Source organism: Trichophyton verrucosum (assembly GCF_000151505.1).
Source record: "Trichophyton verrucosum HKI 0517 chromosome Unknown contig00361_33.r1.exp, whole genome shotgun sequence".
NCBI classification, from domain to species: Eukaryota; Fungi; Ascomycota; class Eurotiomycetes; order Onygenales; family Arthrodermataceae; genus Trichophyton; species Trichophyton verrucosum.
Window position 1 is genome coordinate 21502 of NW_003315401.1, and position 26168 is coordinate 47669.

Sequence of the window (26168 nt, forward strand, 5' to 3'; positions counted from 1 at the left end):
AGCACTTACTAGACTGAGGGCTCGTTTAACCTGTTGTGTCGTGTTTACAGGAGTGCATATGAGAGATATAATGATATAGTGGGAGTTGGAGTTCGAAGGCAAGTCGCCAGAGAAAACCGACGTCATTCGGCAGAAGCCGGATCGGCGCTAGTAACATCACGTGATTTACCATAACTAAACCTTATTCCATCGTTTGGCATAAAAAATAAACGACGCGCATATTATCACTTTACCCTAGATATTTATATAAATATCAAGGGCGACCAGTTGATCGCCTGAATATACCCAACAAAATACTAAGAACCTATATGTCATGCCAAAATTCCACCCTTCGTATAGTCTAAGTATTTTAGATTAAGAAGGGAGGAGAAACAAACAATATGGAGGCTATACTAGGAGCATGTTCATTAAATCATAGCAGATCTAATTTACTGCCTCTTTATTTCAGCTTTACTGCTTGATAACTCTCTTAGATACCCCTGAGAATAGAACATAGGATTATATCTTTGATTACAATTGCACTTGTCTAGTTGATATAATCACTAAGCGGCACAAAGGATATGGAGCACACAGCAGCTCGTTCATAAAGTAAGCAGGACATGTTATATCTAGCTCGAGGGTACAGGACAGGCCCAAAGGGGTTAGTGCCAGCCCTAGCCCCCTCCCAGCCACTCTGCCCAGCTCTCACTCGTTTTGTTTATTTTCCTTTCTTCCCTCTCTTTCTCTCTCTTTCTCCTTTTTTTCTTTCCTCGTCCGAACATTTCATATTCGAGTAAGTACCCTTATACACGCTTTAAATGCATGCAAACAGCTTCGACTAACTCATTACTATCTACTCTTCGCGTATACAGGGATTTTTACTCTTCGCTTATACAAGGATGGTAAGCGTTGCGTCCCCCCTCCCTTAGTCTTGGGCATACCAACTATGACCGGACAAACGTGGCTAATATACGACTTGCGTAGACTTTCCACGCGAAGAACGTGACGATTCACAACTACCATGCCACTGGGCATGGCCATGGCCATGGAGGAGGGAGAGGGAGAGGAGGGAGGAGAGGGAGAGGGGGGAGAGGAGGCAGAGGAGGAGGGAGAGGAAGGGGTGGGGGACGCGGGGGCCGTGGCGGGGGGTTGCTTGACGGCGCCTCCAGGTCGACGGAGGAGGAGGAGAGGAGGAAGGAGGCCGAGAGGCAGCGGCTTCGAGGCCTTTCGCAGGAAGAGAAGGCGGCGGAGGCTGCTCGTCTCCGCAGGGGGATTGAGCTCGACAGGTTGCAAATCCTCTGGAAAGAGGAAAGGATTTCGATCCTTGAGGAGGGCGTCGATACGTCCGGCGCCCAGCAGGGAGTCGAACAGTTGACGCTTTCTGGTGACCCTGCACCTGAGTCTGTCAGCGCTCTTCCTGACTCCTCTCCTGTCTAGGATGGTGAAGGCTCTGGTGGTGCTCTGGTCCGCCGCATGACGTGTAATGCGGCACTTCTCCATGTTTTCCTTTGTTATGGCGTTTGGGCGTTTGAGCGTTTGGGCGTTCTGTTTTACCTAGGCAAGACTTGCACCTCTACGTGGTGTCTAGGACCAGTAGCCAGCTGTCTGGCGAAGCCAAGCAAGTCAAAGTACTACCTTCTATACAGCTGCCTACTACTTGATGGGCCTCCAATTCAGCAGAACTCAGTTGACTTTCGCTTAGGCTTCGTGGTATCATCATTTCTAGCCTGCTTTACTGGAAACCCAAGTAGTGATGGTGATGGCTTTAATAAGATCCGATATCAAGGAATCTTATAGTTTTTCTTCATTTCTACTTATATTCACTATTATATTATGCAGAGAGGCATAGAGATGTCAAAATTTGTTAGAGAAGCTGCATATAGATCCGTCATAGCTAATCACAATTACACAGAAGTGCTACAAGGGCTTTCCTCATGAAGTACTTGATATATAAAATCAGCGGTAGTTATATGCTCCACTCAGGGTGATCAACGCGGCCAACTCCCCACGCTAACCCAGGCCTACGACGGACTATCGGCAAGGGAACTTTGGCAAAGTCTGAGTCTCTCGATAATTATACTTAGTAATTGCATGCATAGCAGCAAGCCTTAGTTGCCTAGGACCTAGCTGACACTCCCCTGCTGTGGTGGTGAGAATGGAGTCTATATCAATCGATAGCCTCCTAAGGATGAGCAGCGTCTCGCATAGAACACCAACCAACTTTCGTCCTCTACCTCGTATTTCAGCAGTACTCATAGTCGTATCCGATATAAGTAGATACAAGTAGACTGCTCCCTTTAGGCGAGCTGTTGAGGAAGAAATGCTCCGTTTATCGCGGCTCTGCAAGCGCATTTGTTGAGCGCCTAACGCTAAAACACCCCAACCAGGCCCGCTAAAACGCAGGCTCTCACCGCTTACATAAGCTCATCACAGGCCAAAACCGCCCGCGGTCCCTTTCCAGGAGGAAGAAGAAAAGAGAGAAAAAGATCCGAGTATTCAGCTGCTTTTTCCCCCTTCCCGGCTTCGTCGTCTTCATTTTTCTGCTTCATCTCGCTTTCAACTCGCTCATCTCTTTACTGTCAATCACTGTCTCCAGAGAAGCAGGACGAAGAAAAAAACTTCACGGTAAGCTTTTCCCCTTACTTAACTCTTGCCGGAGCTCTTCGTTCCATGGGCGGTGCTTGTGCTTCGTTGCGGTCCACTGGCCCCTGTCCGCAACGGAGCATATACCGCCGCAGTAGAAAGGCGCTTCATTGTCTTCGGTGGCTTGTGAAAGACGCCGTCAGATAGCACGGTTAATAGGCTGGCCTCGACTAACGCGCTGTTGTTGATACTTAATAGGTGCCCTTGAGTCGTTGTATATTCGGAGACCACCTGCAGGAACAGCAGCAACAGCAACAGCCTTGGTGCTTCTAGATTCCTTCGCCGCAATATATACATACCCAGTCAAAGTCCCAACGGGTATACTCCGTCAGCTCCAGCTAGCCACCCTCAGATAATTTAAATAAGTCATCCTCCGCCCCGATAAACATCAATCTTTTTTCCCTTGGTCAGGGCCCCTTTCAGCATCTCAGTATCCAAGATGTCCGCCTCAGGCCAGAATAAGATCGAGAAGAAGCCCGTCAAGTTTAGCAATTTGCTACGTAAGTGCAGTCCGCGCGAGAAGAGAAGAGTGGAGTGAAGATTATTATTATTATTTTTCCCTTTACGCACTGTGATTTGATGCTGATGGATTGAGAATTTTAGTTGGCGCTGGCCTGAACCTGTTCGAGTACGCTCCCCCGCCTATATATGCTCGCCTTACGTGTGTCAATGGCTGTACAGTGCTGACGAACGATTAATTGAAATAGGGTTACAACCCTCGGCCAGCCGTTGGAAGTCATCAAGACTACAATGGCTGCTAACCGGTCAGATACCTTTGCCGGTGCCATGGGTCGTATCTGGGGTCGCGGTGGCATCCTTGGATGTAAGAATTGCTTCTCTTTCATACACTCACTTGTATAAATACCAACGTTTTCTATAGACTACCAAGGTCTCATTCCCTGGGCCTGGATCGAGGCCTCTACCAAAGGTGCCGTCCTTCTCTTCGTGGCTTCCGAAGCAGAGTACTATGTCAAAACTTTCGGCGCCAATGACTTCATCGGTGGAATCAGCGGTGGTATGGCCGGTGGTGTCGCCCAGGCCTACGCTACCATGGGTTTCTGCACATGCATGAAGACTGTTGAAATCACCAAGTCCAAGATGGCTGCTGCAGGCGTCAAGCCCCCAAGCACCTTCGCTACTTTCATGGACATCTACCGCCGTGAAGGTATCCGCGGAATCAACAAGGGTGTCAACGCCGTCGCCATTCGACAGACTACCAACTGGGGTTCTCGATTCGGTCTCTCCCGTCTTGCTGAAATCGGTATTAGAAAGGTCTCTGGAAAGGAGGACGGCCAGAAGCTCAACAGTTTTGAAAAGATCGCTGCCAGTACCATCGGTGGTGGCTTGTCGGCCTGGAACCAGCCTATTGAGGTCATCCGTGTCGAGATGCAGAGCAAGACCGTTGACCCAAACCGTCCAAAGAATTTGACTGTCGGCAAGGCCTTCAGCTACATTTATAGCCAGAACGGCATCAAGGGTCTTTACAGGGGTGTCACTCCTCGTATTGGTCTTGGTATCTGGCAGACCGTCTGCATGGTTGCTCTTGGAGACATGTACGTTCATCTTTAATTTCCATTACTTGTCTGTCTCATATTCATTTTACTAATTCGTCGACTCTAATAGGGCCAAGGAAGCTGTCGAGAAACTAACTGGAGAAAAGGTCACTGCCAAACATTAAGCTGCCAACAGCTTATCACGGTCTTGACCTGCAAAAATATGTTCTTCTTTCCTTCTTTATTCATCTCGTTTCCATTTTCGCCATATATCTTCCAGCATGTTGTATTAGCTATAGAAGTAATGTGTTCTTTGCCCCCTTTTCTTTCTCAGGTTTCTGGCTTTCATAAGAAAACGTCCACGAAGTTACTGTCGTTGATACGAATGTGGGTAGAAAAAAAATGTGTCATTACTTCCTTCGTGTATGTCATTTCTTGCCCATCTATTTATTAATCTGGGGAATATATGCTATTTCAAAGCAGTTCAAGCTTTATAATCTCAGTCGTGCATAGCAACAAAATACCATAGTTGATGAGTACACTACGAGGAAGAGTAAGGATGAAAAACACTCGGATTCTTCTTTATATAAGTACATTTACTAGAGGACAAACAAAAGAGAACAAAATGGAGAGTGACGGAGAAGATGGAGGATAGGGAAGAGAGCACAGGAAAGAAGGAAAAATGCCACCATCTAACTCTCCCTTTTTTCTTTCTCTTCAACTATTTCAACTAGTATAGTAACATCAAAAAAGTTACGCTGAGTCTATTGTGTGTGTAGGTGTGGTTTTTAGGAGTTCAGCGGTTGTGGTTGAGAGGTACCTGTTCCTTGGGGGGTATATTTACACAGTGAGACCGAGGTCAGCAGCATATGGGAGAGAGAAGAGTTCTCCAACGGTAGCAACGGAGGCCTTGTTGCTTAGGAGGGATTTGGCAGCCTGGTAAGTCATTGTTAGTTGAGTATCTACAAGAAAGATATCACTTGATTGTCAGAATGGCAAACTTACAGCCTTGACCTGGGCGTCGGTGACCTTCTCAATTTCCTGGGCGTTAACAGCAATGCTGAATGGCTTGCCACCGTGGATGAGAGCGGAGCCAGTAGCCTCGCTTCCGGCGGTAAGGCTGGATCCGGCATCAAGCACACGGAATCTGGCAAGGGCGATGGCCTTCTTGACATCCTCGGCAGCAACGTTTCCTGCAGCAACGTTGTTCAAGGCATCAACAATAGCCTTGGCGGCCTGAGAGACACGGTCGGCAGCCTGGCCAGAGATAGTGATATGGAACAATCCAGCGTCACTGTAGGCGGACTGGTTGGTAGAGACGTGGACGCCAGGGAAACCTTCAGCAGCCTTTGCGAGGACGGAAGATCCAGTAGACCATTTTATGCTGGACTCTCCACCCAGGAGGGTGGCGAGAACGGCGAGCTCTGGCTTGTATCCAGAGGCGCCGTAGGCGCTGGAGCCAGGGAAAGCAATGACAATGGCATTTCCGGCCTGGCTGGAGATTCGTTGCTCTCCTCCAAAGTACTTGGTCTGCTGGGGGGCAGCTGGGGCGAGAGCACCGGAAGCAGTGGAGGTAGGAAGCTCATTGAAGAACTGGCCGATCCATTTGGATAGCTCAGCAGAGTTGGAACCGCTGGAGACAACGGCGATAGATGGCTTGGTGTAGACACCCTGTGCAAAGGAGGCAACACCCTCAGCAGACACATACTTCTTCAATGGAGTAGCAGCCGGGATGGTGAGTGGGTTTCCGAGTCCTTGATGGAAAGCAAGGGTATGCGCAGCATCAAGAGCCTGAGTCGATGGAGACGCAGCAATTTTGTTCTGTGAGGCTTTGATGAGGTCGAAAATAAGCTCGTTGAGTTCGTGGGCTGATATATCAATCGATGTTTAGTTATCCTCTCTGAAACGAAAACAGAAACAAGGCGAGCAATTGAGCTTTCTTACTGCAATACTTGGTCTGCGAGACAACTTCACCCAAAAGTTCAGCATAGTATGGCAGATCGTTGTTGAGGAAGCGGGCAGAGAGAACGAGGTTCTCTCTTGATCGGTAGCAGGAAAGTTGGCCTCCGAGAAGCTCGTTCTCACGGGTGATTCGTAGGGCCGAACGCTTGAGAGTAGACTGCAATTGAGATCCAATCCATCAGCCAATGCCTCCGCAATAAAAAATAAACACGATAGCCCTTCTGATTGCTAGGCAATCGACCCTTTTCTGGAGGTTCCGGGCTCACCTTGAATGCAAATTTCTCCAATGCCTCAGAGTAGCCGGGCAATGGCTCGTATCTGGAACCGGCCTTAGCAACCACGGTAAGGGTGGTAGTTGGTCCAGAGATCTCCCTGCTGGCAAGCTTCACACCAGCACTCTCACTAGTCTCAAATTCGAGGCCGGCCTGCGATGCCATGCCTCGTACGGTGGTCTGTTGATAGCAGCCATTGCGCCAGACGCGCGCGGCGGTCCGGCCAAGGGAAGCTCGCGGAAGCATCATTGCCTTCTGTGTCGACGGTGAGTACAGCCGGGAGAGGGAGAAACGGGCGGGCTGAAGCCGGAGGGATGGTTGTTCGGGTCTGGCTGTCGTGGTCTTGATATACCAGAAGGAGTGAAGAAGTCGACGTTCGCCTTTCTGGGCCAAAAAAAGCTTCCGGTCACTCACGAAATGGGCTAAATGCGGACATTCTGATTGGTCAACTTGACGACACTCTTAAAAGTCACGTGGTGGTGCTTTTCGTGTCACGTGAAGATGGTCCCGCTTGTTGCAAGAAGAAAAAAGGCAGAAAAAGACGAAGAAAGAAGAAGAGACGACGAAGGAGACCAGAAAACGGGAAGAAAAGCGCAGCAGACGAAGAAGCGAGGGTGCGCTTGGAGTGTGTTATGCGTGGAATGCTGATGACTGCTCATTCGTGACCTTTGAGAGCTTCTAGAGTGGCATCTCTCTAGAAGTCATAGTCATACACAAAAAAAAAGATGTCGCAGGTAAGTGAGCTCTTTGGGACTCAATAGACGAAGGGAAGCGGAGGCTGACGATCATTTTAGTATGCCGCGGAGCTATGTACGCTTCTGATTGCAGATAATTTTGGAGAATTATACTCTGTATGCGCCTAGTCTTGACAGCATGGGGCAAACAATGTGCGTGTGACTGATATATCTATGTATAGTTGATATTCTCCTACCTTGTCCACCATGGACGGCAACCGCTCATGAGAATAGTCCACAACACACATCTTTCGCCTCGACAAGTTAAACACGGCTTAGCTGTCCTCATCCAGCAGCAGCTTATCTTCCACTATACCGGTTTCGAGGACGGCGTCTCATACTACCAGGCGAATTGGCGGGCTGCATACTTGCTGGTGCGGTCTGGAAGTATCTTGCAATTGACAAGGGAGCGGCTGGGGGATTACGCTGCAAAAGTGGTGTCGACGATTCTTTCCCTGGGACATGTCAAAATAAGCCATCTCGAGAGCCTGCCGGAGCTTCGGCCGGCTCCTCTGCGCAATGGAACCCATGAACCCAACGGTGTAAACGGTGACCACACGCTTGAAAATGGAGATGAGGAAACTATGGAGAATGGTATGGAGGATGGTGTGAACGGAGACGCTGGGGCCTTTGATAATACAAATGGAGAGGGAAATTCTCGGCTCGGCTCTACACTTCGCGAGCTTGCTGCTTATGGTTACATCATGCGAGTGAAGGATGTCCATTTTCAATCACCATCTGATCTACGGGAATCAGCTAGGAGAGCGGTCAAGGCCAGTGGTGAAACGGAAGGGCTAAAAGGGAAAAAGCTTGAAGAAAAAATTGAGGAAAAGGCGGAGGTCATGCTTCAGGAATGGATGGATGGGACCATTTCATATGGCTTAATTCCCCGAAATATCACCAGAGGCATAAAAAGGCGAGCCGCAAATGGGGCTTCGGAAGGCCCGCGCAAGCGGCCGAAGCTTGATGAAGCAGTCGAAACGGACAACTATGACATATCAGAAGATGAGGATGATGGTGATAGTGATATAACATTGGACGTAAGTGGCAGCTTAGCCTTCTATCACCCTGAAATCCTTAAGCTAACTGCGATTGACAGAGTAATATGACTATCCGGATCAATTATGAGCAATTTAATGTTGCTCTCCGCAATCAAAGGCTGATTAAGTTGGCTGACCAGGCAACCTCGCATGTCACTTCACAAGTATATGAAATACTACTATCTCGGATTGAACTCAAGACTCGGAAATGCCGCCAGCAGGATGAGCCTGTTCTAGAAGGAGAAGAAGGGCAACATTACTCTGTTCCGATTCCTTTACATACCATAGTTGATGATCTCGACCCCAACCTGGATCTCCTCAGCAGTGTTGCCGGTATATCTGCGACAAAACCAAAGCAGAATGGTCTGGAAAATGGCCATGGCGAGGATGATGAGGATGAGGATGAAGACGATTTTGATGAAGAGGACGGTGAAGGGAATCCGCAATCGAAAGCTCAAAGCCGTGTTTTCCAAGTCGCACAGCATCTTTCTCTACTCGCTTCAGAGCCCTACCATTTTTCTACGCGGAGGATGGACTCAGGGATCATCACATGGGCTGTGGAGTTCAGACATCTTGCTCGAAAGCTACGGCATCTTGAAATCGAACGGCTCGTTGAATCTCGGTACGGCAGTGTTGCTGTACGAGTCCTCCGTGTTCTAGCGGATAAGGGGAGATTAGACGAGAAACGGTTGCAAGAAATAAGCTTGATGCCCTCCAAGGATCTACGGCAGATACTGGCACGGCTGCAATCTGGCGGGTTTATCGACCTGCAAGAAGTTCCCCGAGATGCCCAACGGCAGCCCTCCCGAACAATATACCTATGGTTCTACGATGCTGACCGAGTGGTCATGATGCTTATCGAAGATACCTACAAGAGTATGGCCAGATGTCTGCAACGCCTGGCCTATGAACGAAGCAAACTAAAAGCACTGATTGAAAAAGCTGAACGATCTGATGTGAAGCGTAACATGGAACGGTATCTCTCTGCCTCTGATATGGCTGCACTACAGGAATGGGAAGCAAAGGAGACCTTACTCCTAGGCGAAGTTGCAAGGCTGGATGAACTTGTCGCTGTCTTGAGGGACTATTAGAAACTCCAGCCTACGTATTTATTGCCCTCATAGCCTCTTCGACTGGTCCCTCTCCGGGCCTTCAGAGAGCCTCTTTTGCACTTGCGAGGGCTGCATTCGGACCCTGGAGGTGCTGCAACCTATTGATACGATATAATGATGGATATCTTACTTGTTATATTACTTTTTATCATGCATGTATATTATGTGCTATCAGCCACTTTTGATCACTCTAGGTAACCAAGTTCCATGGTACGCATAAATGTTAACCAAAACCTTCACGCATGATGTCTATGTCATAATTCTACTTGGATTCTCACTTATATATTTGATATTTACCATTATTTTTTATATATATTCCCATATTTATATCTCTTATTATTGTGTGCGTTGCCTTCAATTCTCATTGTAACCTGTAACCAACTAACCTGTAACCAGAGCCGCTAGCATGGTTGGGGCTTTTCAAAGCTCCTACTCCTTGCCCCTTGCATCACCATGAACTCAGGCAACCCAAAACCAAGAAACGATTATTTCACGACTTCACGCAACCCCAGACGAGACTACGACTACAACTACGACTACGATTACGGCGCATCGAATAATGGGTCAATGAATTCGCCTGCGGGATATGGCCGGGGGCGCGAGGGGCGCGGAGGAGGGTATGGAGGAGGGACCTATCTTGAATCGCCCTCGCCCGGCGACTCGATGGAACAGCTGTCTCCCCAGATATCCGTGCGGTCTCGGGGTCGCGATATAGACGATGGTCCCTCATGGGGGGGTCGTAAAGATGAAGGCCGATTTCGAGGAAGCGAAAGACAGAGACGGGAAGAGAATGCGAGGCAGAGGAGTGCCAGTCGCAGCGGACGAAGCGGAGGTAGCGGCCGAGAAATCAAAGGAGGGGAGGAGATCGATGGTATGTTCCCCATGAAGCATTTGGCGGCATCCAAAGGAAGAGTCATGTCTTGCTAATTACTTGTTTGAACTTGCTATTAGGTGTTGTTCAAGCTATCGAAGACGAATGGGACTTTATGGCGGACAGCGAGTGCATACCCGTTCAAGTTGGCCTACAATTGATGGACACAAGCACTCTTGGACGCGCAGATAGAGAGCCGGAGTTTTTACAAATACATCAGCGGATCCAGCATGCGTTGCGGTCTGTGGTCAATGGTGGGTGATACATCTTCTTGATGCGCTTGCAAAGGGCAGCCGTGTTGACTATCCTTATAGAGCATCACCACGGGTTCAACAATCTCCTCGGGACGTACCATAACATCCAGGGTAGTCTACAAAGCTCACAGCACCAAATCAGAACTCTCAAGGCCGCCCTTTTGGAAGCTAAAGCCAGTTTGCTTACTATGAAGCCGGAGTTGAAGGAACAGGCAATGGCATCGCAGTCCTACGATGAAATCCTACAGCTTTTCGAGCTGATTGAACATGCTCAATCCCTCCCAGAGAAGCTAGAAGCCCGGATGTCGGATAAGAAATTTATTGCAGCAGTTGATATCCTCAAAGAAGGGACTGCGCTCCTTCAACGTCCCGAGCTTGCGGGTATAGGTTCCCTAGGAGACCTTCGGACCTACTTCAGCAACCAAGAAACTTCTTTGACTGATATCCTTGTCGAGGAACTGCATGACCACTTGTATCTGAAGTCCCCATACTGCTGTGACCGGTGGAAGCCCTCGTCCGACAGAGATGGTGCTTCAGCTAGTGCCAGTGGAACTTCTTGGGAGAAGCCCTTTTATCAATATCTGTCATCTTTGGATGCAACTACACACTTTGTGGAAGATATATCTCGCAACCCAGAGACAGATACGTTTTATTACATCCATCTTTTATTGGAAGCTCTTCATAAAATGGGGAACCTGGACGTTGTTGTTGATAGGATAGAGCAACGTCTTCCTGTCGAGCTGTACAGTGTTGTCGATAAAACGGGCGCTGAGGTAAATAACAGCCATCCTAATTTTCAAAAGGATACTCGAAAGGCTGGGCCAGGAGCAGTCCCCGATTCCGCGTCAGAGCGAAGGCATCTGTTGTCAGAATTTCTGTGGAATTTATATGCCAAGTTTGAGACAATTGCGGAAGGTCATCGCCTCCTTTATGAAGTTATCAGTGGCATTGTCAAACGAGACAAGCTTGCGAATGAGGTTCACTTGACCAGCAGCTTCCAAGAGCTATGGAAACTGTATCAAAGCGAGGTATGTACGCCATACATCAAATCGGCAGTGATAATACTAATGTCTACACAGATGCGATCTCTACTTCATGACTATCTTTCCACAGACGGAGCTGAGTCTTTTAGAGCCACTACCAGAGCAACGGATAACGGCTACGCCCATTCTTCTGTCAAGCGCGATAAAACAAAGGTATAAAACCTCTGGGTTTTGTCTCGAACTCCTACCAAACCACTAATTCTGTTTCTAGAAACTCTTCAAAATGTCCGAGGTCGACCAGGCCGCTTCTGATTTGAAAGCAGAGCAAGATGAGCTGGCCGAGATCCTGAGAGCCTCGGTTCCTGGACTTGTGCCTAAATCACGCCAGATGTTTTCGACCAGCGATAACAATAGCTCTAACCAACAAAATTCAGGGACCGGCCATAAGCTACTCATTGAACCAAGTGTCTTTAATATCAGCTTGCTCCTACCTCCTGCCCTTTCGTTTATCCACCGGCTCAAGGAGATAGTACCCCCCAGCTCTGACATCGCGGTTGGCGCACTTACATCTTTCCTCGATGAGTTCTTGATAAATGTTTTCCAACCTCAGCTTGATGAAGCTGTCAGCGAGCTCTGTGCCATCAACTTCATTTCTGTGGATGCTTACACTGAGGATCCTCAATGGGCCTTGCACTCTCCTCGGCCAATTTTCAGAGTAAGGAACTGTAGTCTCCTATGGGTTTCATTGACTAGGTTGTGACCTGACTCTTTTTGACGCTTTTAGGGAACCATAAACTTCATGAATTTAATAAAAACGTTTAGCCGGATGTTGGATAGTATACCCCACGATCAAGCTTTCACGCAATTGATAATTGATCAAATCATTACTTACTACGAAAAGTGCTGCGGCTGGTATAAGGGTAAGTGTGTCAACTCTCCCATTGTATCTGCGATAGGTTCTAATGAAGCCCGTACAGCCCTTATGACTCGGATATCACCTAACCATCCTGGTGGTGTAGCCCTAAAGACTTCAGCGGCATTTGCAGAGTCCCAGGATATCCGCGAAGTTGGACGAAAGCTATGGGAATGCTCTGCTAGTGAGAAACAGTCATTAATCAACAGGGTTGGTATTCAAATAAATCAGTTTTTGAGGTCAGACGCTAATTCTATGTAGGAAATAGAGCTTCTTCTCTCTGCAACCAATGAAACCTCACTGAAAGGTTATGACATGGTAGCTGACCCAAAGATAGTTGGATCATTGTCACTGCTCTATAATAGCATGGTAAACTCTTCCCTTGGCTTTGCAGGCTGTGATATCATCTGACCCTTTAATTTAGAACTGGCTATCGAGTAACCTGTCCAAACTGCGTCACATCACTCCCCATCAAACAGATTCGAGCCATATCCAATCAAGACAGGTAGCGCCTACTCGACGTTGGACTCTAGAGGCGGCGATGAGACCGAAACGTGGTGATCTCGAACGCCCTCTTCGTCTTCCTATGACTAAAGAGTCTGTTGTGGGTTTCGATGGTGCTGTTACATCAATTCAGAACCTAGCCTTTACGGCCATTTTCACCTTACACCTCGATATTCGATGTGGATCAATATACATGATATCCCGAGCACTGAAAGGCAAAAATGATGGACAGCCACAGGAGCCGAACCGGAATTCCTCAACCGAAAACAACTGGTCTTATATATTAACGGTCGAACCAACATCTGCTTCGCCTATCGTGCTTGAATTAAACAACGACCTTATTTCGTTTGGTGCTAGAATGTCCAACTATCTGGGACCAAATGAATGCCGATATATCACATCTTGCCTTTCAAGACTCATAGACCGTGCACTGGTATCCAGCACTCGTTTTATTGGTGCAATGAACAGTTACGGAGCTTTGAGACTTCAGCTTGATGTTCTTGTGCTTCAACAGAATCTGAAGAATATTATCGTTGTTTCCCCTTCCCCAGTGTCATCCAAGAGCAGCCTATCGTTGGACAAAGATGTTGCTGCTTCTATGCCCGAAGTAGTTGCACTCCCGCAAAGTGCCAAGTTCTTGGACTGGTTCCTTGAAGGGCCTGGCAAGACATTACGAAATGCAAAGGAAGAAAGAGATATGTTTAAGGAGATGGGCAGCCAAGTCTTGACGGAAGGCAACGGGGAGCCGTTTACATTTGATGAGTTGAGGGTGCTGATTGAGCTATGTTACTCTGCTGCACTCAAAGGTCCTCAGGGGCCTGAGGCGAGAGAAGAGTTCATGGCAGCTAAGCGTGGGCTTGACGATTCATTACTTAGATTAAGTGAGGTTATGTGGGATGCTTGAACTACCTGCTAACGGATCATTTGCCTTTATCGCCCTTGACCTTGTGTACATATATTGGCTAGATTCCATCTTGGTAAAAGCTGATTTGGTGAAATCGGATACTGATCATCCATGACGTCTAAGATATCTCGTTAAGCTCACTCAGTCATTTCAATCTAAGCTTTAATTATATCCTACCACTGGTGCCTTCAGCCAATGGTAAAGAGCCATTCCTTGCTTAAGAGTGGGAATCCCGTCTTTTCCTTGAGCCATTACCACTGGGCCTAGACGGGCGGCAAACCATGCACGCTCTGCACACTCTTTGGATGCGGCTGCTCCAGTCACTCCGGCCCAAATAAATACCCTTGGAGCAACCTTCGACCATGTCGGGATGTCCATCTTCCCCATAGCCACCTTAAGATCTTTACCATCAGCTAGTATTGTGTCTTCAGTAGAAAAGATACCTTTATCGTTGACTAGGCGCCAATGCAGCAATGCAGTCTGACGACAGCATTCATTTATATAAACTTCCGCAGATGAGTCAGAGGAAGAATGGATGGTATTGTCTCTGCATAGAGATGAAAATTCATCATGGAGATGGATGAATTTTTGAATGAAGGAGGGAGCTATAACATTTTCCACGGATGCACTGGGTAGATTATCAATCAACAACATTGACTGCTGTACAAGTCCTAGGATATTAGCCGAACTTTGACAGGTGGGCGACGTTTTATGTGCAGAAGTCTCCCATGATAAAACGTTGGATAGGAGGGCCATTGGTGGAGGCGTAGGATTTGTGGCCCATTGGAACGACTGTTCAGTGCCATAGAGAAGACAGTCCATGGCATCACCCCTACAGGAGTTAGTGTCATGGGAATGGATATATATCCCTTAGTTAATGACCAGAGTTCTTACACATATATCAACTTAGCAAGTAGACCATCCATCCCCAAGTTTTCGGGGCCGCCCTTGATCTTTACCAGGTGATGTAATCCAGCTCTATGTACCCCAGACACGCATACATTGCCAGAGAGGGCCTATGCATTGAGAATGAGCAAATCTGTTTGCCCTTAGAGTCAATAATAGTTAAGGAGGGGTATCACCTACCTCGGTTTGAGATAGAGCCATTGTTACTGCAATTAAAGCGTCGGTGACCTGTAGGTTAGGTGCTGCAAGTTGGCTACTTAGCAGCCTAAGGGTCTCCGTCTGGTGATATAGAGTAATAACATTGCCGCTTTGCCCTCGAAGTAGATCGAGATATGCAGATGCGGCGTATAGTGTAGCATGAAACATACATTCGTCGGTCAGAGATGTTGTCATCCATATGTTTCTCAGGGTGTCAAGCTGTGTGAATGACCCATCTCCTTGCGACTGCAGTGCAATGGATTCGCTATCTATACGTAAAATGAGCTAAACTGTTTCGACAGAACAAAGGAAACGAGACACTAATCTTACAGAATCGTAGCAGTTCAGGCATATACCATTGAGATTCGACGGGGTATATTTGGGGAAGTCCAATTTCCTGGATGGATGAAGCGGTAATCGGGGACGCAGCAATTTGCATATCCTGTGGCTGGGTAAATGCAGCGCTATCCTTTGTTGCCATGACATTCTCTAGAGCCTGAAGTCGTTCACGTAGGACTTTAAGCTGTGAAATTCGGCTGACTCTGGGGTATGAGCATTGGAGGAGATGTCTGTCGATAGTCAGTGTTATCCAAACCAGGAGGAGAGCAATTAAGGGGCGTAGCGTACTTTCTACATGAGCTACATGTCGGCGATATCCTGTCACATTTTTTCTTCCTTCGTCTGCAGGGCTCACAGGCATTTGAGGCCCTGGCGGGCTGGTCAGATTCGCTGGAGCCCACCTGGGGACTGCCTGAGAGGTCACTTTCCGCCATTTTGCAATTGCGGGAAGGGAGCCGTTGAGGTAAAACCAAGGATAGTGCTGGGTGTCCCTCTCGCTATATATTCATGGCCTTTCAACGTGTAATTAGTGCAACTTATAACTACTTCGTATGGAGTGGTGAGTCGTTTATATCAACCGCTCGGTGAAGATACCTATGCTTTGCGGGTCCGGCTGATTGTAGATTTCGAGAACGAGCTAAAGGCTCCATCAGACTCGGATAAATCATTTAGACGCTGAGCCTCCCTGGGACAAGGCATTGGAACGATGCATGGAGCATTCCAATTGGCCCTGGGTTATGATATATGGTAGCCTTAAGAAACAGCCAACACCACGGCTGAGGGTCCAGAATAAAGGATCATCACGCCTCACAACGCCATAGGGTATTAAAAAGCTAGTTAAGCATTGCTCAGGCTAGGGGCCCCTGGTTAGTTAAGAGCTCAAGTCTCTGTCCCGAGCCTTCAAATAAGGATTCCGCAGGGCTGAGCTGGGGCTTTTGGAATCATTTGAGTTGAAGCTTTTCAGCCCCTAGAATGACAAATACTGCAAGCTATCAAGTCAGCCGGTCAGTTAGTTATTTAGTTATATAGCAGTGACAAATAACTAGTTGACTCAGAATATCAAAGAAGAATGCACAGGAAATTTGAAGGTCAAAAGATACTAATTAAAAAATCGATTCTATTCAGGCTAAGAAGTCTTTCATTCGTTATTCTATTCTTAATTGCTCCAGCGACCTACCAGTTAATGGTGGGATCCGAAGTCTTTGGCACATTCAAAGCTGTCCGCAGAGTTCTTATCGCCTCCTTTGTATCGGGGGACCAAGGGGTATCGACAGAGATTTCGGGTGAAAATGGTAGCACCGCTTGCATCGGTTGCAATAGCAGGCATCGTATCTGGAGCCTCGCCCTTCTCAACCCATCTCTCCAAAACTTTCAGCGCATCAATGGGGGCTGCACCGTCGTTAAGTCCAAGAGTGCCGCAGTGAGTGACTCCAGGGGCCAAGAATAGACGGTAGTAGTTGTCTACTTCAGAGCCGCCTCCCATTCGGCGTTCGACCGCCTGGCGGTATTTGACGGAGCCTTGAGGGTGAATAAGTTGGTCTGCTAGGCCGTGCCAGGTGAGGAGTTTCGTTCCGCTCTTCTTAAGGGCGGAGAGGTCGGGGTTGCTTCCACCGGCGATCTTATCAAACTCGTCGATACTCTGCTGGAACAGCTTGGGCATGTCGGCGTACGTGATGGTGGAGAGATCGAAGTTCACGTCCTTTTTCAAGAAAGATCTGATCCAGGACGAACCGATCACGAAGGGAGCAATCTTGGGAGCGCCATTCTCAATAGTGCTGTTGGCGAGTCCATCATAATAGGCCCCTACGGGAAGGACATCCCACAAGGCGTGTTTCGCCGTAGACTTGGGGCCGTCATAGATCTTCTTCGCAACCCAGGCCTGGGCGAGGGTGATGGTAGTTGACTCTCCTCCACACTTTACCTTCTTGCCAACAAGGGCGAAGGGATTGAATTCGCAGCCGTCGAGGTTAGAAACGACGCCATCTTCTACTCCGTCCAGCTTGTCACATGCGGCAATGCCGGCTTTTCTGAAAGCCTCAAAGACACACTGGGATGGGAAGACCTTCTCGCTCTGCATAACAACTTGTGGCCATTCGGTCGAGGTGAGAAATCGGGGCCAGTAGATGGCTGGAGCACCGGCAAGAATGCCGTCAAAGTCATCTGGGTATTTCTGTGCCTCCACCATTCCCTGTCGACCGCCATTGGAGCAGCCGTAGAAGTAAGAATAGTTGGCCGGCTTCTTGTAATAGCTCTCAGTCACGGCTTTTCCGACGATGGCCATGTCGTGAATTGATCGACTAGCGAAATTCTCCAGCAAGTCGTAGTTGACAGTGCCGTCCTCCTTTAGGGCCCATTTATCGGCAGATCCTGCGTCAACGGTCACGCCGGCATCAGTTCCAGCAGTGGAATATCCTTCGAGGGCAGCTGGACCCATGAGCAGGTCAAATGTGCCGGCAGCCCAACCGCCTCCACCTGTCGCCTGGAAACGTCCATTCCACTTATCAGGTAGAGGCAGCCATACTGAGACAACGACTTTGTCGTTGACTCCCATGTGGGAAAGGGTAACATTAACGCTGCAGATGTCGATGGTCATGTTGAGTTTTGATGGCGAAGGCGGGAATGGAGCGACCTCGACCCGGCGTTGCACGCCTATCACAGACAGGACTTCAGCTCCGGGGACCTGAGGAGGCTGTATCGAAGCACAGTCATGATTTTCACGGACCTGGAGTGATGCAGCAGAACTAAAGACTGCGGCAAGGGGAAGTATGCTTAACAAGAGAGGGAGGGTAACCATGATGGGCGAGAAATAGAACATGCAGTTAATTCATAGGTATGCGATCTAGTTTTCAACGTCGTAACAACTGGGACCCTGGGCCCTTCTTTATATACTTCGCAAAAGCGAATGCATAAAACATAATAATGGAGGCATATACCGGAGTACTGAAAACCAGCATCGCTTTCGGGAGCTACTTATCCGCCCCATGCAAGGTGACACGAACAGAGCGTAACAAGACTTATCAAACGGGCCGAAAGATCCATTGAATCCCTGCATGGCCATGGCTGTGACCCCCCATCCTTCGAGCATATACAGAGGGCACCCTAGCTCGCTCGACATGTTCTCGAAGGATTTGCTGCTCCAGCCTTCGTGTATAGGTTGTTGTCATGATTATTCTTGTAGGATCCACCTGGACTGCCCAAGGATCGCCCGGAAGAACTCTGTCCGACAGCCACTCATGAGTTTTTCCCGGTGCGTTTGTCTTGGGGCTTCTGCTGTTTGAATTTCTGCGGAGTGTCGATTTGGTGCGATATGCCGCTCCACCTGAGCACAGGCAAGGCCCTGTATCCCGGATGCGGATGCGGATGCGGCGTCCCAAATAAGCGAACCGCTGCGGCTGTTGGATCGGGATATGGCTGGACGGGATGGCGGCGTTAGGTCAGCCTGGCAATGGAAACCTCCATTATCTTCTTCGACCAGTAGCTTAATGCTCTGACATCCACGGGCTCCAGAAAGCCAAATATCACAAGACTGAGACAAAACCGACGGTTGAGGAGGGTGCTCCTCCACCACACAAGCATGCCGCCTCTCGCCGCAACGGACACCCATCTTCGCTGAGTATCTTCCATTGTTACCCTGCAACCAGGGCTTTCAGTTTGCTGCGAGTCTCCTCTCGAGTATCACACCAGAGCGTCGCTGTCTGACGTTTTCGTGTTGTTGTCTTTGTTGCTGTTTTGCAGCTACTCTGTAACTCAGAGCAGCCGCGGTTGGTCCGCGGAAGCTGCGTCTGGCGCTTGTCCATGACCACGGCGGCGGGACTAAATAGAGGTAAACTTCCGAGTAAGAGATAATTCCACGGAGCCAATTAGTCTTAAGCCTACTCTTTCTCCTTCGTTACGAGACTCTCTTCCTTTACCTATCCTCTTTATTCAACTGTCCTCTTTGTTTAGCTATCTGCTCTCTCCCGCCCTCTTCTCTAGGCCCCTCTCACTAAGGGCTTCTCTTACTTAAGTCTCTCACCTCTATTAGGGAGAGCATACTTGGAGGAAGAGTATTTAGAGCATTTAGGAGGGGGAGCAGGCGTAAGGGGGAGAAGTTAGGCCGTGGGTAAAAGAGGGAAAAGTGTGTCTATAAGGAAAAGGGTGCTTATGTAATGTAAATAACATACAAAGAATACCACTTAGTAATCAAGTTCTGCCTTCTTAACCAATAATATATATTTATTCTAATTACGTAATTAGGGTACAGCGAGTATCAGGTGGTGGAACTAATTATGTAATTAGTTACGTCTTTTGTATCTTTAGTCCCTGGCTCAAGCTAGGAAGAACAACATCACTATCATCACATTCGAACAAGCTGTTTCAAGGCCTTTCTTATTGCCCGTTTTATATTGAACACAAGCTCAAGCCTCACTGCCCTTAGTTGCCCAAGGACAGTCTAGGAATTCACCCACAACTGCCAAATTCTAATTTATAACAGAAGGCCTGCCAGTCCCTCTTCTAGCCTGGCTCCATCCTGTGTACTGCGTCTGGCACTTTTGTTTACAAACGTCATCTTACAAACGTCATCTTACAAACGTCATCGACATCAGCCAATAGCCAACGGCCAATCCAGGACGCCAAGCCTCGAGAGTATTGAGGTCCATGCTCAGTCAACAACATCATAGACTTGATGATACTTAAAATAGCTGATCCGGGCCTCAAATATAACAACGTTCGAGTTAACGGAACCATGGACTGATGGCAAAATCCAAGAGTAATAGAGAGGCAAAAGGCCTTATATATAGTAAGGCTCTTCGCACTTTTAAAGAGCAACGAAGAAACAACGGCGAAACAGTAAGGAACAACCACGCGACAACGAAGCAGCCACCAAGCAACCACCAAGCAATAAAGAAGCAACGAAACAACGAAACAACAAAGCAACGAAACAACAAAGCAACGAAGCAACTTAGCTTGTTACTGAAAAAGTCCCCAGTATGTCGGTCAGCAACATGGTACAGGGGGTGTTCATGGACACCACTGTCCCAGTGCAAACCTCGACGGTGCAAATACCCCGGCCTGGGTTAAGTGTCTGTAGGATCCCTGCGTTCAATTGTGAAATTCTCTGCTCTCACGCAATTTCCTGCGGATACCGCCATATCAACACTTCCCAAGAATCCGGCAACGAAGCAGAAATCGGCGAGGCAGTGCGTAAGTCTGGCATTCCTCGGCAGGAGTTCTTTCTGGCGATCAAGGTCTCGATGCAATGGTCCTCCGCAGGTGAGACCTACAGCAAAATAATAGAGAGTGTGAACAAGATTGGCGGCATGGGCGGGTACGTCGACCTCCTCTTGATACAGTCCCTCTCCCATAACGTCCAGAAGAGATGTGATATGTGGTTTACCCTGGAGCATGTGCTCAAAAAGGGGAAGACGAGACGTATCGGCGTTTGTGACTATACCCTTCTCCCTTTCCTCCAGATCGGTTCGTATTCGGAAATAGGGCCACCACATGTAATTCAGCTTGAGGTAAGTTCAATTCCGCATCTACCTTCTAAAGGAGCCACGAAATAGCTGACATTCATATACGTAGCTGAATCCCTGGAATCAGCAGAAGGAGCTCGTTCGACACTTACGGCATCATGGCGTAGTGATTGAAGCGTACTGTTCGCTGACCGGAAATGCGATGATTCTTGACTTCGACCTGATATTCCTGGCAGTGAAATACAACAAAACCCCACACCAGGTCCTGATACGGTACTCGCTCCAGAAGGGCTGGGTGCCCTTGCTGAGTAGCACGAAACTGGACCACATCACGTCCAACACGAACGTATTCGACTTCAGCCTTACGGAAGAAGAAATGAATACTCTTGACTTAAAGGAGGACGGCATGTGGGGACATTCTCCTTGGGACAAACTGAAACTGCATCCTTGATTCGATTGGTGCATTTTTATTATCCTTACCTCTGCGCATTCTTTCTTAAAGGCACTCTCTTCCTGCTTCTTTAGCCCATAGATAGGTGGGGCTGCTTAAACTAGGCTCCAAGTGCCTTCCTTTATTCCTTATCTATAAGATAAGAATTGATTGATTGAAGGGTCGACCTTGATGGATTAATGTCCTCCTTTGACATGACTATCCATGCCAGACGTTGCCGAATAAATTGCTTGTTTATTGCAAACTTGTCTCTGGGTCCACAATAAGCTCCTATGAACCGGTTAGATATTAGTTGGACGCGCCAGGTTGTTTCCGGGGGCGATACCTTGATCATCGAAGAGGGAGCAAAGAACCATCAATGCGGTTCCGACAGAAATATCTTTACCATCCGAACACATTATGAGGAGGGAAAGCGAGGGATCGCCAGTTAAATGGCGGGACACAAAGCTTTCAGCACCAGCAAGAACCTTTCTAAGCTGCCGACTTCCCAACTTCCCTGAGGGACAGCCCAGATTCAGCCATTTCGTTGATTGCGGTGATCCCGACTGACTGGAATCAACGCTTCCAGCACAATCAATGACCAGATCAAAAGAAGACGCATCATCATCACCGACACCACTGCGTTTGCCGATATATATGTTCCTGGTGGGCTTTATCAGATACCGCCCATTAGTCGACGGCAGCTTACATTCCTTTTCAACGAGCTCTTGAATAAGGCCAGGAAGCTCCGATTCTCCAGCTGCCATGAGTTGGTCTTTATGTTTCCAAAATACGGGAGGTGTGAGGCCGTGGGACCATCCCTCACTGTCGTCACCTGCACCCTGGATATATCCGCCCTCTGACATCTCGGCACCACGAACGCATCTTGACGCCGAGCAGAGCACGAGTAAATGTGAATCGTCATGCTCATCATTGTCTGAGAAAAAGTCTCTGCTAGCCCAGACCAGGCGGATAGGTTTTCCCAGCCTTTCTTTTAGTTTTCCCATATCCAAGTTTAATGCCTAGTAGCCCAAGTTAAATTGTATGAAATATGAAAATTGTGTTATCAAGGGCTTGTACTTACTTTAAATGATTCTATGAACCCGTCTATTTTGTTTTCAATTTGTGACTCTTCTGATTCTCCAAGGTATGCTGGTGCAAACTGAACTGCATGGTAGGCTGGCTTTTCAGGAAACAGCGTTCTATTCATGACTGCACACCAGATTGGTATTGTTTTCCCCATGGCATCCGGCATAGCTGAGTTGTATATAGTTTAGCATAATTCATAATGTACTATTTTTGATTTTTTGGAGAATTGTCATACTTTTACCCCTTCTCGTCGAATCAACTATCACACAACTAGCAACTGGAGGTTAGTTAGCTCAAAAAGTCTCATCCAGGATAAACTTAACTCACCCTCCATATTTCTTCAAAATATCCAAAACCTGCATGTTCAGCCGTCTCAGGCTAAAGTCCCACTGTCCCATGTGGCCATCTGTGCTTTTGAAATAGGAGCTGCCGACCTTCTTGTCTGGCGGGATATACCAGCTCCCACATCTCTCATTGGCAACGAGGGGTAAACCGTAGTAGTCTGATATCTCTTGGACAAAGATAGAGTCTGTCTCCATAGACTTTAGTCTATTTGTGATTGACAGAGCCGATCTCCGGAGGTCCGAGAGCAGATGGGATATATTCTGGGATGCAGCTGGGAATTGGATATCTGCTAGGGATATTGGTTCCCGCATGGCGGGCAGTAATTATACAAAATAACTAATAAAAATAGGTAAGAATATTGTGTATATACCGGGGCAATGCACCCGTCTATCCAAAACAGAACTCGTCAAATGATCATAATGTATATAATAATAATAATAATAATAATAATACTAATAATGAGACGGTGACGTCGTCGTTGAACGTTGATTGTCTTCGTTTCTCCTTGTGGCCAAAAATGGGCGTTGAGATGATCACGTGATATAATAATTTCCCGCATGGCGGCCCACGACTCCACCGTTCATCTTTTAGCTGCAGGTGAATGACGTTGATGGGCGATGGAGATGGGGGAGGGTTGGTGATTCCGATGCATTGACAGTCTGATGTGCGAGTTGAGCACGGCTGCTATGCCATACGCTGCAGATAAGACAGCAACTCGCTGTGCCACAAGCAAAGGGTACCACCCGGAGAGAGAAAGGACTTCTCCTATCCCGATCAATAATATATGGCTATCTGCGCATCAATCGTTGCAAATGGGACTAGCTAGGCTATTATGCAGAATCAGGAACAGGAACAGGCATGAGATCGAGAATATCACGTCTAGCTTTGCCCATGGCCTGGTTTTGTCTAACTAGTGGCCCGACCCTGAACCTGTTCTGAATCTGTGTCCAACCCTCCATGACCAAGCCAAAAAAAATGGTCTCTGTCATTAACTGATCGGGAACTCTTGTTGATGAACTAGTATATACTACTATGCTAACAATAGATTCGGAATGCATCTTCCTGCTATTTCTGCAATGGCCGGCGGCTGTTCTGGTCTCGACATAGTTAATGCAGTGACAGAGACGGCCCCCCAGAGGGTACAGTATCAGTCAAGAAAGAAAGCCGGCCAGGGGCATCTCAGGCCTCACGGCTGAGTCCCGAGACAACCGTGGTACGCAGCTTAGGCTCCTACAGCCTGCTGGTACTGATTCCCGAGGTAGGTGTCCATCATGTCTTTCTGAGCTGTGGCCGGTGATGGCTCCTTGATATTGGTCTCTGCTGGCATGCCACGGACGACCTTGGAACCCTCAGCGGCCTACATCTCCAAGGCCATCCTCAACATCTAGGAAGAAGAGCAAGTGACCTGAAGGCGTCCACTTCTCTGCGCTGCCTCCTTGCTGTCTAACTGACCAGGCCCTGCTGCTGCTGCTGCTGCTGCTGCCGTACTTCCCCTGCCTCTCCCTCTGCTTCATCCCACCTGCCCGCCGGCCCCACCGAGCAGGACAGCCAGAAACGTGCCGTCGACTTCTCCTACTTCTTCCTCTTCCTCTTCTTCTCACTCTACTTCTCTCTCTCTCTCTCTCTCTCTCTCTTTTTACAACCACCAGTAACAGCCATTAGCCATCAGCCAGCATCAGTCTACATTCCTCTACCTACCATCTAGAGTCTACTTCCCCCGCGTTAACCGTCATCATGCCCAAGGTAGGCGATTCATCTGCTCTATAGAGGAACAAACAGACAATAACAGAAGGCTGACCTGATATGCAGATCACCCACATCCTCTTTGACTGTGACAACACCCTCGTCCTGTCCGAGGAGCTTGCCTTCGAGGCCTGTGCCGACATTGCCAACGAGATCCTAGAGAAACATGGCATTGAGAAACGCTACACCGGCGAGCAGCTTATCGGCGAGTTCGTCGGCCAAAACTTCCGCGGCATGATGGTCTCCATCCAGACCAAGTTCAACATCTCTCTTACCCCCGAGGAGCTCGAGTCCTACGTCAAGGAGGAGGAGAACCGCGTCATTGCTAAACTCGAGGCTAAGGCTCAGCCCTGCGTTGGCGTCACCGAGGTCCTTGTCAAGATGTTCGCCGAGAAGAAGTACGGCATGGCCGTCGTCTCTTCCTCTGCCCTTCGACGCGTCAAGGCCTCTATCCAGAAGGTCGACCAGTCCCAGTTCTTCCCCGAAGACCACATCTTCTCCGCTGCCACTTCTCTCGAGAAGCCCACTACCAAGCCCGATCCAGCCATTTACCTCCACTCGCTCAAGGTCATCGGAAAGAGCGCTACTGAGTGTGTCGCCGTTGAGGACAGCAAGAGTGGTTGCCTCAGTGCTGTTCGAGCCGGCATCCCTGTCGTCGCGTACGTTGGCAGCTACCCCACCACCGAGAAGCAGGAGGAGATGGCCAAGCTCCTGCTCGAGCAGGGAGCAAAGGTCGTCATGAGAAACTGGTCTGAATGGGATAAGTGCATCGCGGAGGTCGAGAAGATGGACATCCCCTCTCTCTAGTCTTGTACAGCTCTACACTCTTGCCATCTCTCCAAGAGTCTGTCTTCTCCTCTCCAAGACGAATTGACGAACAACGAATTGACCCCTCATGTCCCACCTGTTTCTCATGATTCTCGGATGTTTTCTTTTTCCTCGTTTTTCTGTTCCAATATTGCTCCGTACTGGAAAGATGGGGCGTTAAAGATGCACTTGCATAACTATGTATGTCCGGCAGATCAGAGATCCCACCATGGCCAGATAGACCCCAGATAAGAACAAAATCCAAAGATATTTCCTGTTCAAAAGCAGCTCCAAATAAGTCCTCTCTCTGTCCCTTGTCCACGGCTCCTCCCGAAGCCATCTCATGTCACATGATAGAACCTTGGAAGCAGCAAGCAGTCGTTAGTTAACTAATAGTAGTAAGATAACTAACTACCTAACCAACCGTCCAAAACTGCGGCCCAACTCGTTTACCCGGGCTCTTGACAGGCAAACCCGCCACTCTCACAGAAACCATTAAATATAACCAATTGAGCCATGTCAGGCCAATCGACGGCTTTCAAGAGGCCTGCAATGCTCTCCACTGGGCCCTTGGTAAGTAACTAGCCAATATAACCACTCAAGTAGCGGCCAACTATGGCTCTTTATGGCACAGAGCCACCAGCCTAAGCCGATTCTCATTACCGCACAGACAAACTAACTATATAATTTCGCCAATACGATGATATCACCTTAATCTCTACGTAATGATTGCTGCTCTTGATAACTAACAAACATACTTGCTGTTAGGATCCGTCCGAGGCACGCTGGATCAGACTCGTGAAGCGGACGTACACCGATCCAAACGGGATAACCAGAACATGGGAAGCCGCTGAAAGACTAGTGAGTATAATGCGTATTCTGTATTATTTTCTACCGGTTTTTTATTCATCTTTCTACATTATTCTCCAGCACAGAGCGAAAAAGGATATGTATGTCTATGGCTACACAAGCGAGCATGGCGTTGATGTTGCCCGCTGCTGGTACAACTACTATGTAGCTACATGTCCATTTTCGGCTGCTGACAGGCATGCATGCTTGCTTGGTTTCCGCTTGATCCGCGCCATCACATCTATTACATGCATATGCCGGGCAAACTCCCATCTCGTGCATGTGTAACTCGTTACCAGGATGGGGTTTGCTTGGGGCCTTCGTTTTTGTTTTCTTTATTTG

The 26168-nt window shown here is 48.3% G+C and overlaps 13 protein-coding genes across 13 annotated transcripts; 7 read left to right on the forward strand and 6 right to left on the reverse strand.

Annotated features, from left to right (window-relative positions):
* Nucleotides 1–1000: 1000 nt before the first annotated feature.
* TRV_04702 (uncharacterized protein) lies at nt 1001–1416 on the forward strand (the record flags this gene model as incomplete). The annotated part of the gene is made up of 2 exons (XM_003021139.1): nt 1001–1099; nt 1213–1416. 2 exons carry the CDS (start codon nt 1001–1003, stop codon nt 1414–1416), a joined length of 303 nt encoding a protein of 100 aa, XP_003021185.1.
* A 1645-nt stretch (nt 1417–3061) lies between these two features.
* On the forward strand, nt 3062–4300 carry TRV_04703 (uncharacterized protein; the record flags this gene model as incomplete). Its single annotated transcript, XM_003021140.1, has 5 exons — nt 3062–3122; nt 3226–3283; nt 3330–3445; nt 3503–4175; nt 4246–4300. The coding sequence occupies 5 exons, from the start codon at nt 3062–3064 to the stop codon at nt 4298–4300; spliced, it is 963 nt and encodes a 320-aa protein (XP_003021186.1).
* Nucleotides 4301–4955: 655 nt separating this feature from the next.
* TRV_04704 (uncharacterized protein) lies at nt 4956–6595 on the reverse strand (the record flags this gene model as incomplete). The annotated part of the gene is made up of 4 exons (XM_003021141.1): nt 4956–5051; nt 5121–5983; nt 6060–6234; nt 6344–6595. 4 exons carry the CDS (start codon nt 6593–6595, stop codon nt 4956–4958), a joined length of 1386 nt encoding a protein of 461 aa, XP_003021187.1.
* Nucleotides 6596–6850: 255 nt separating this feature from the next.
* TRV_04705 (DNA directed RNA polymerase III subunit Rpc82, putative) lies at nt 6851–9214 on the forward strand (the record flags this gene model as incomplete). The annotated part of the gene is made up of 4 exons (XM_003021142.1): nt 6851–6963; nt 7111–7159; nt 7266–8123; nt 8183–9214. 4 exons carry the CDS (start codon nt 6851–6853, stop codon nt 9212–9214), a joined length of 2052 nt encoding a protein of 683 aa, XP_003021188.1.
* Nucleotides 9215–9688: 474 nt separating this feature from the next.
* Nucleotides 9689–12667, forward strand: TRV_04706 (uncharacterized protein; the record flags this gene model as incomplete). The annotated part of the gene is made up of 6 exons (XM_003021143.1): nt 9689–10106; nt 10187–10360; nt 10421–11556; nt 11615–12058; nt 12128–12466; nt 12518–12667. 6 exons carry the CDS (start codon nt 9689–9691, stop codon nt 12665–12667), a joined length of 2661 nt encoding a protein of 886 aa, XP_003021189.1.
* A 130-nt stretch (nt 12668–12797) lies between these two features.
* Nucleotides 12798–13664, forward strand: TRV_04707 (uncharacterized protein; the record flags this gene model as incomplete). Its single annotated transcript, XM_003021144.1, has 1 exon — nt 12798–13664. The coding sequence occupies one exon, from the start codon at nt 12798–12800 to the stop codon at nt 13662–13664; it is 867 nt and encodes a 288-aa protein (XP_003021190.1).
* A 162-nt stretch (nt 13665–13826) lies between these two features.
* On the reverse strand, nt 13827–15468 carry TRV_04708 (uncharacterized protein; the record flags this gene model as incomplete). The annotated part of the gene is made up of 4 exons (XM_003021145.1): nt 13827–14496; nt 14559–14680; nt 14751–15037; nt 15099–15468. 4 exons carry the CDS (start codon nt 15466–15468, stop codon nt 13827–13829), a joined length of 1449 nt encoding a protein of 482 aa, XP_003021191.1.
* Nucleotides 15469–16287: 819 nt separating this feature from the next.
* Nucleotides 16288–17901, reverse strand: TRV_04709 (tannase, putative; the record flags this gene model as incomplete). Its single annotated transcript, XM_003021146.1, has 1 exon — nt 16288–17901. One exon carries the CDS (start codon nt 17899–17901, stop codon nt 16288–16290), a length of 1614 nt encoding a protein of 537 aa, XP_003021192.1.
* Nucleotides 17902–19841: 1940 nt separating this feature from the next.
* On the forward strand, nt 19842–21014 carry TRV_04710 (aldo-keto reductase, putative; the record flags this gene model as incomplete). Its single annotated transcript, XM_003021147.1, has 3 exons — nt 19842–20075; nt 20102–20608; nt 20673–21014. 3 exons carry the CDS (start codon nt 19842–19844, stop codon nt 21012–21014), a joined length of 1083 nt encoding a protein of 360 aa, XP_003021193.1.
* Nucleotides 21015–21295: 281 nt separating this feature from the next.
* On the reverse strand, nt 21296–22248 carry TRV_04711 (uncharacterized protein; the record flags this gene model as incomplete). The annotated part of the gene is made up of 2 exons (XM_003021148.1): nt 21296–22015; nt 22078–22248. 2 exons carry the CDS (start codon nt 22246–22248, stop codon nt 21296–21298), a joined length of 891 nt encoding a protein of 296 aa, XP_003021194.1.
* Nucleotides 22249–22405: 157 nt separating this feature from the next.
* TRV_04712 (uncharacterized protein) lies at nt 22406–22738 on the reverse strand (the record flags this gene model as incomplete). Its single annotated transcript, XM_003021149.1, has 1 exon — nt 22406–22738. One exon carries the CDS (start codon nt 22736–22738, stop codon nt 22406–22408), a length of 333 nt encoding a protein of 110 aa, XP_003021195.1.
* Nucleotides 22739–23649: 911 nt separating this feature from the next.
* On the reverse strand, nt 23650–23941 carry TRV_04713 (uncharacterized protein; the record flags this gene model as incomplete). Its single annotated transcript, XM_003021150.1, has 2 exons — nt 23650–23766; nt 23789–23941. The coding sequence occupies 2 exons, from the start codon at nt 23939–23941 to the stop codon at nt 23650–23652; spliced, it is 270 nt and encodes an 89-aa protein (XP_003021196.1).
* A 289-nt stretch (nt 23942–24230) lies between these two features.
* On the forward strand, nt 24231–24977 carry TRV_04714 (uncharacterized protein; the record flags this gene model as incomplete). The annotated part of the gene is made up of 1 exon (XM_003021151.1): nt 24231–24977. One exon carries the CDS (start codon nt 24231–24233, stop codon nt 24975–24977), a length of 747 nt encoding a protein of 248 aa, XP_003021197.1.
* Nucleotides 24978–26168: the final 1191 nt, after the last annotated feature.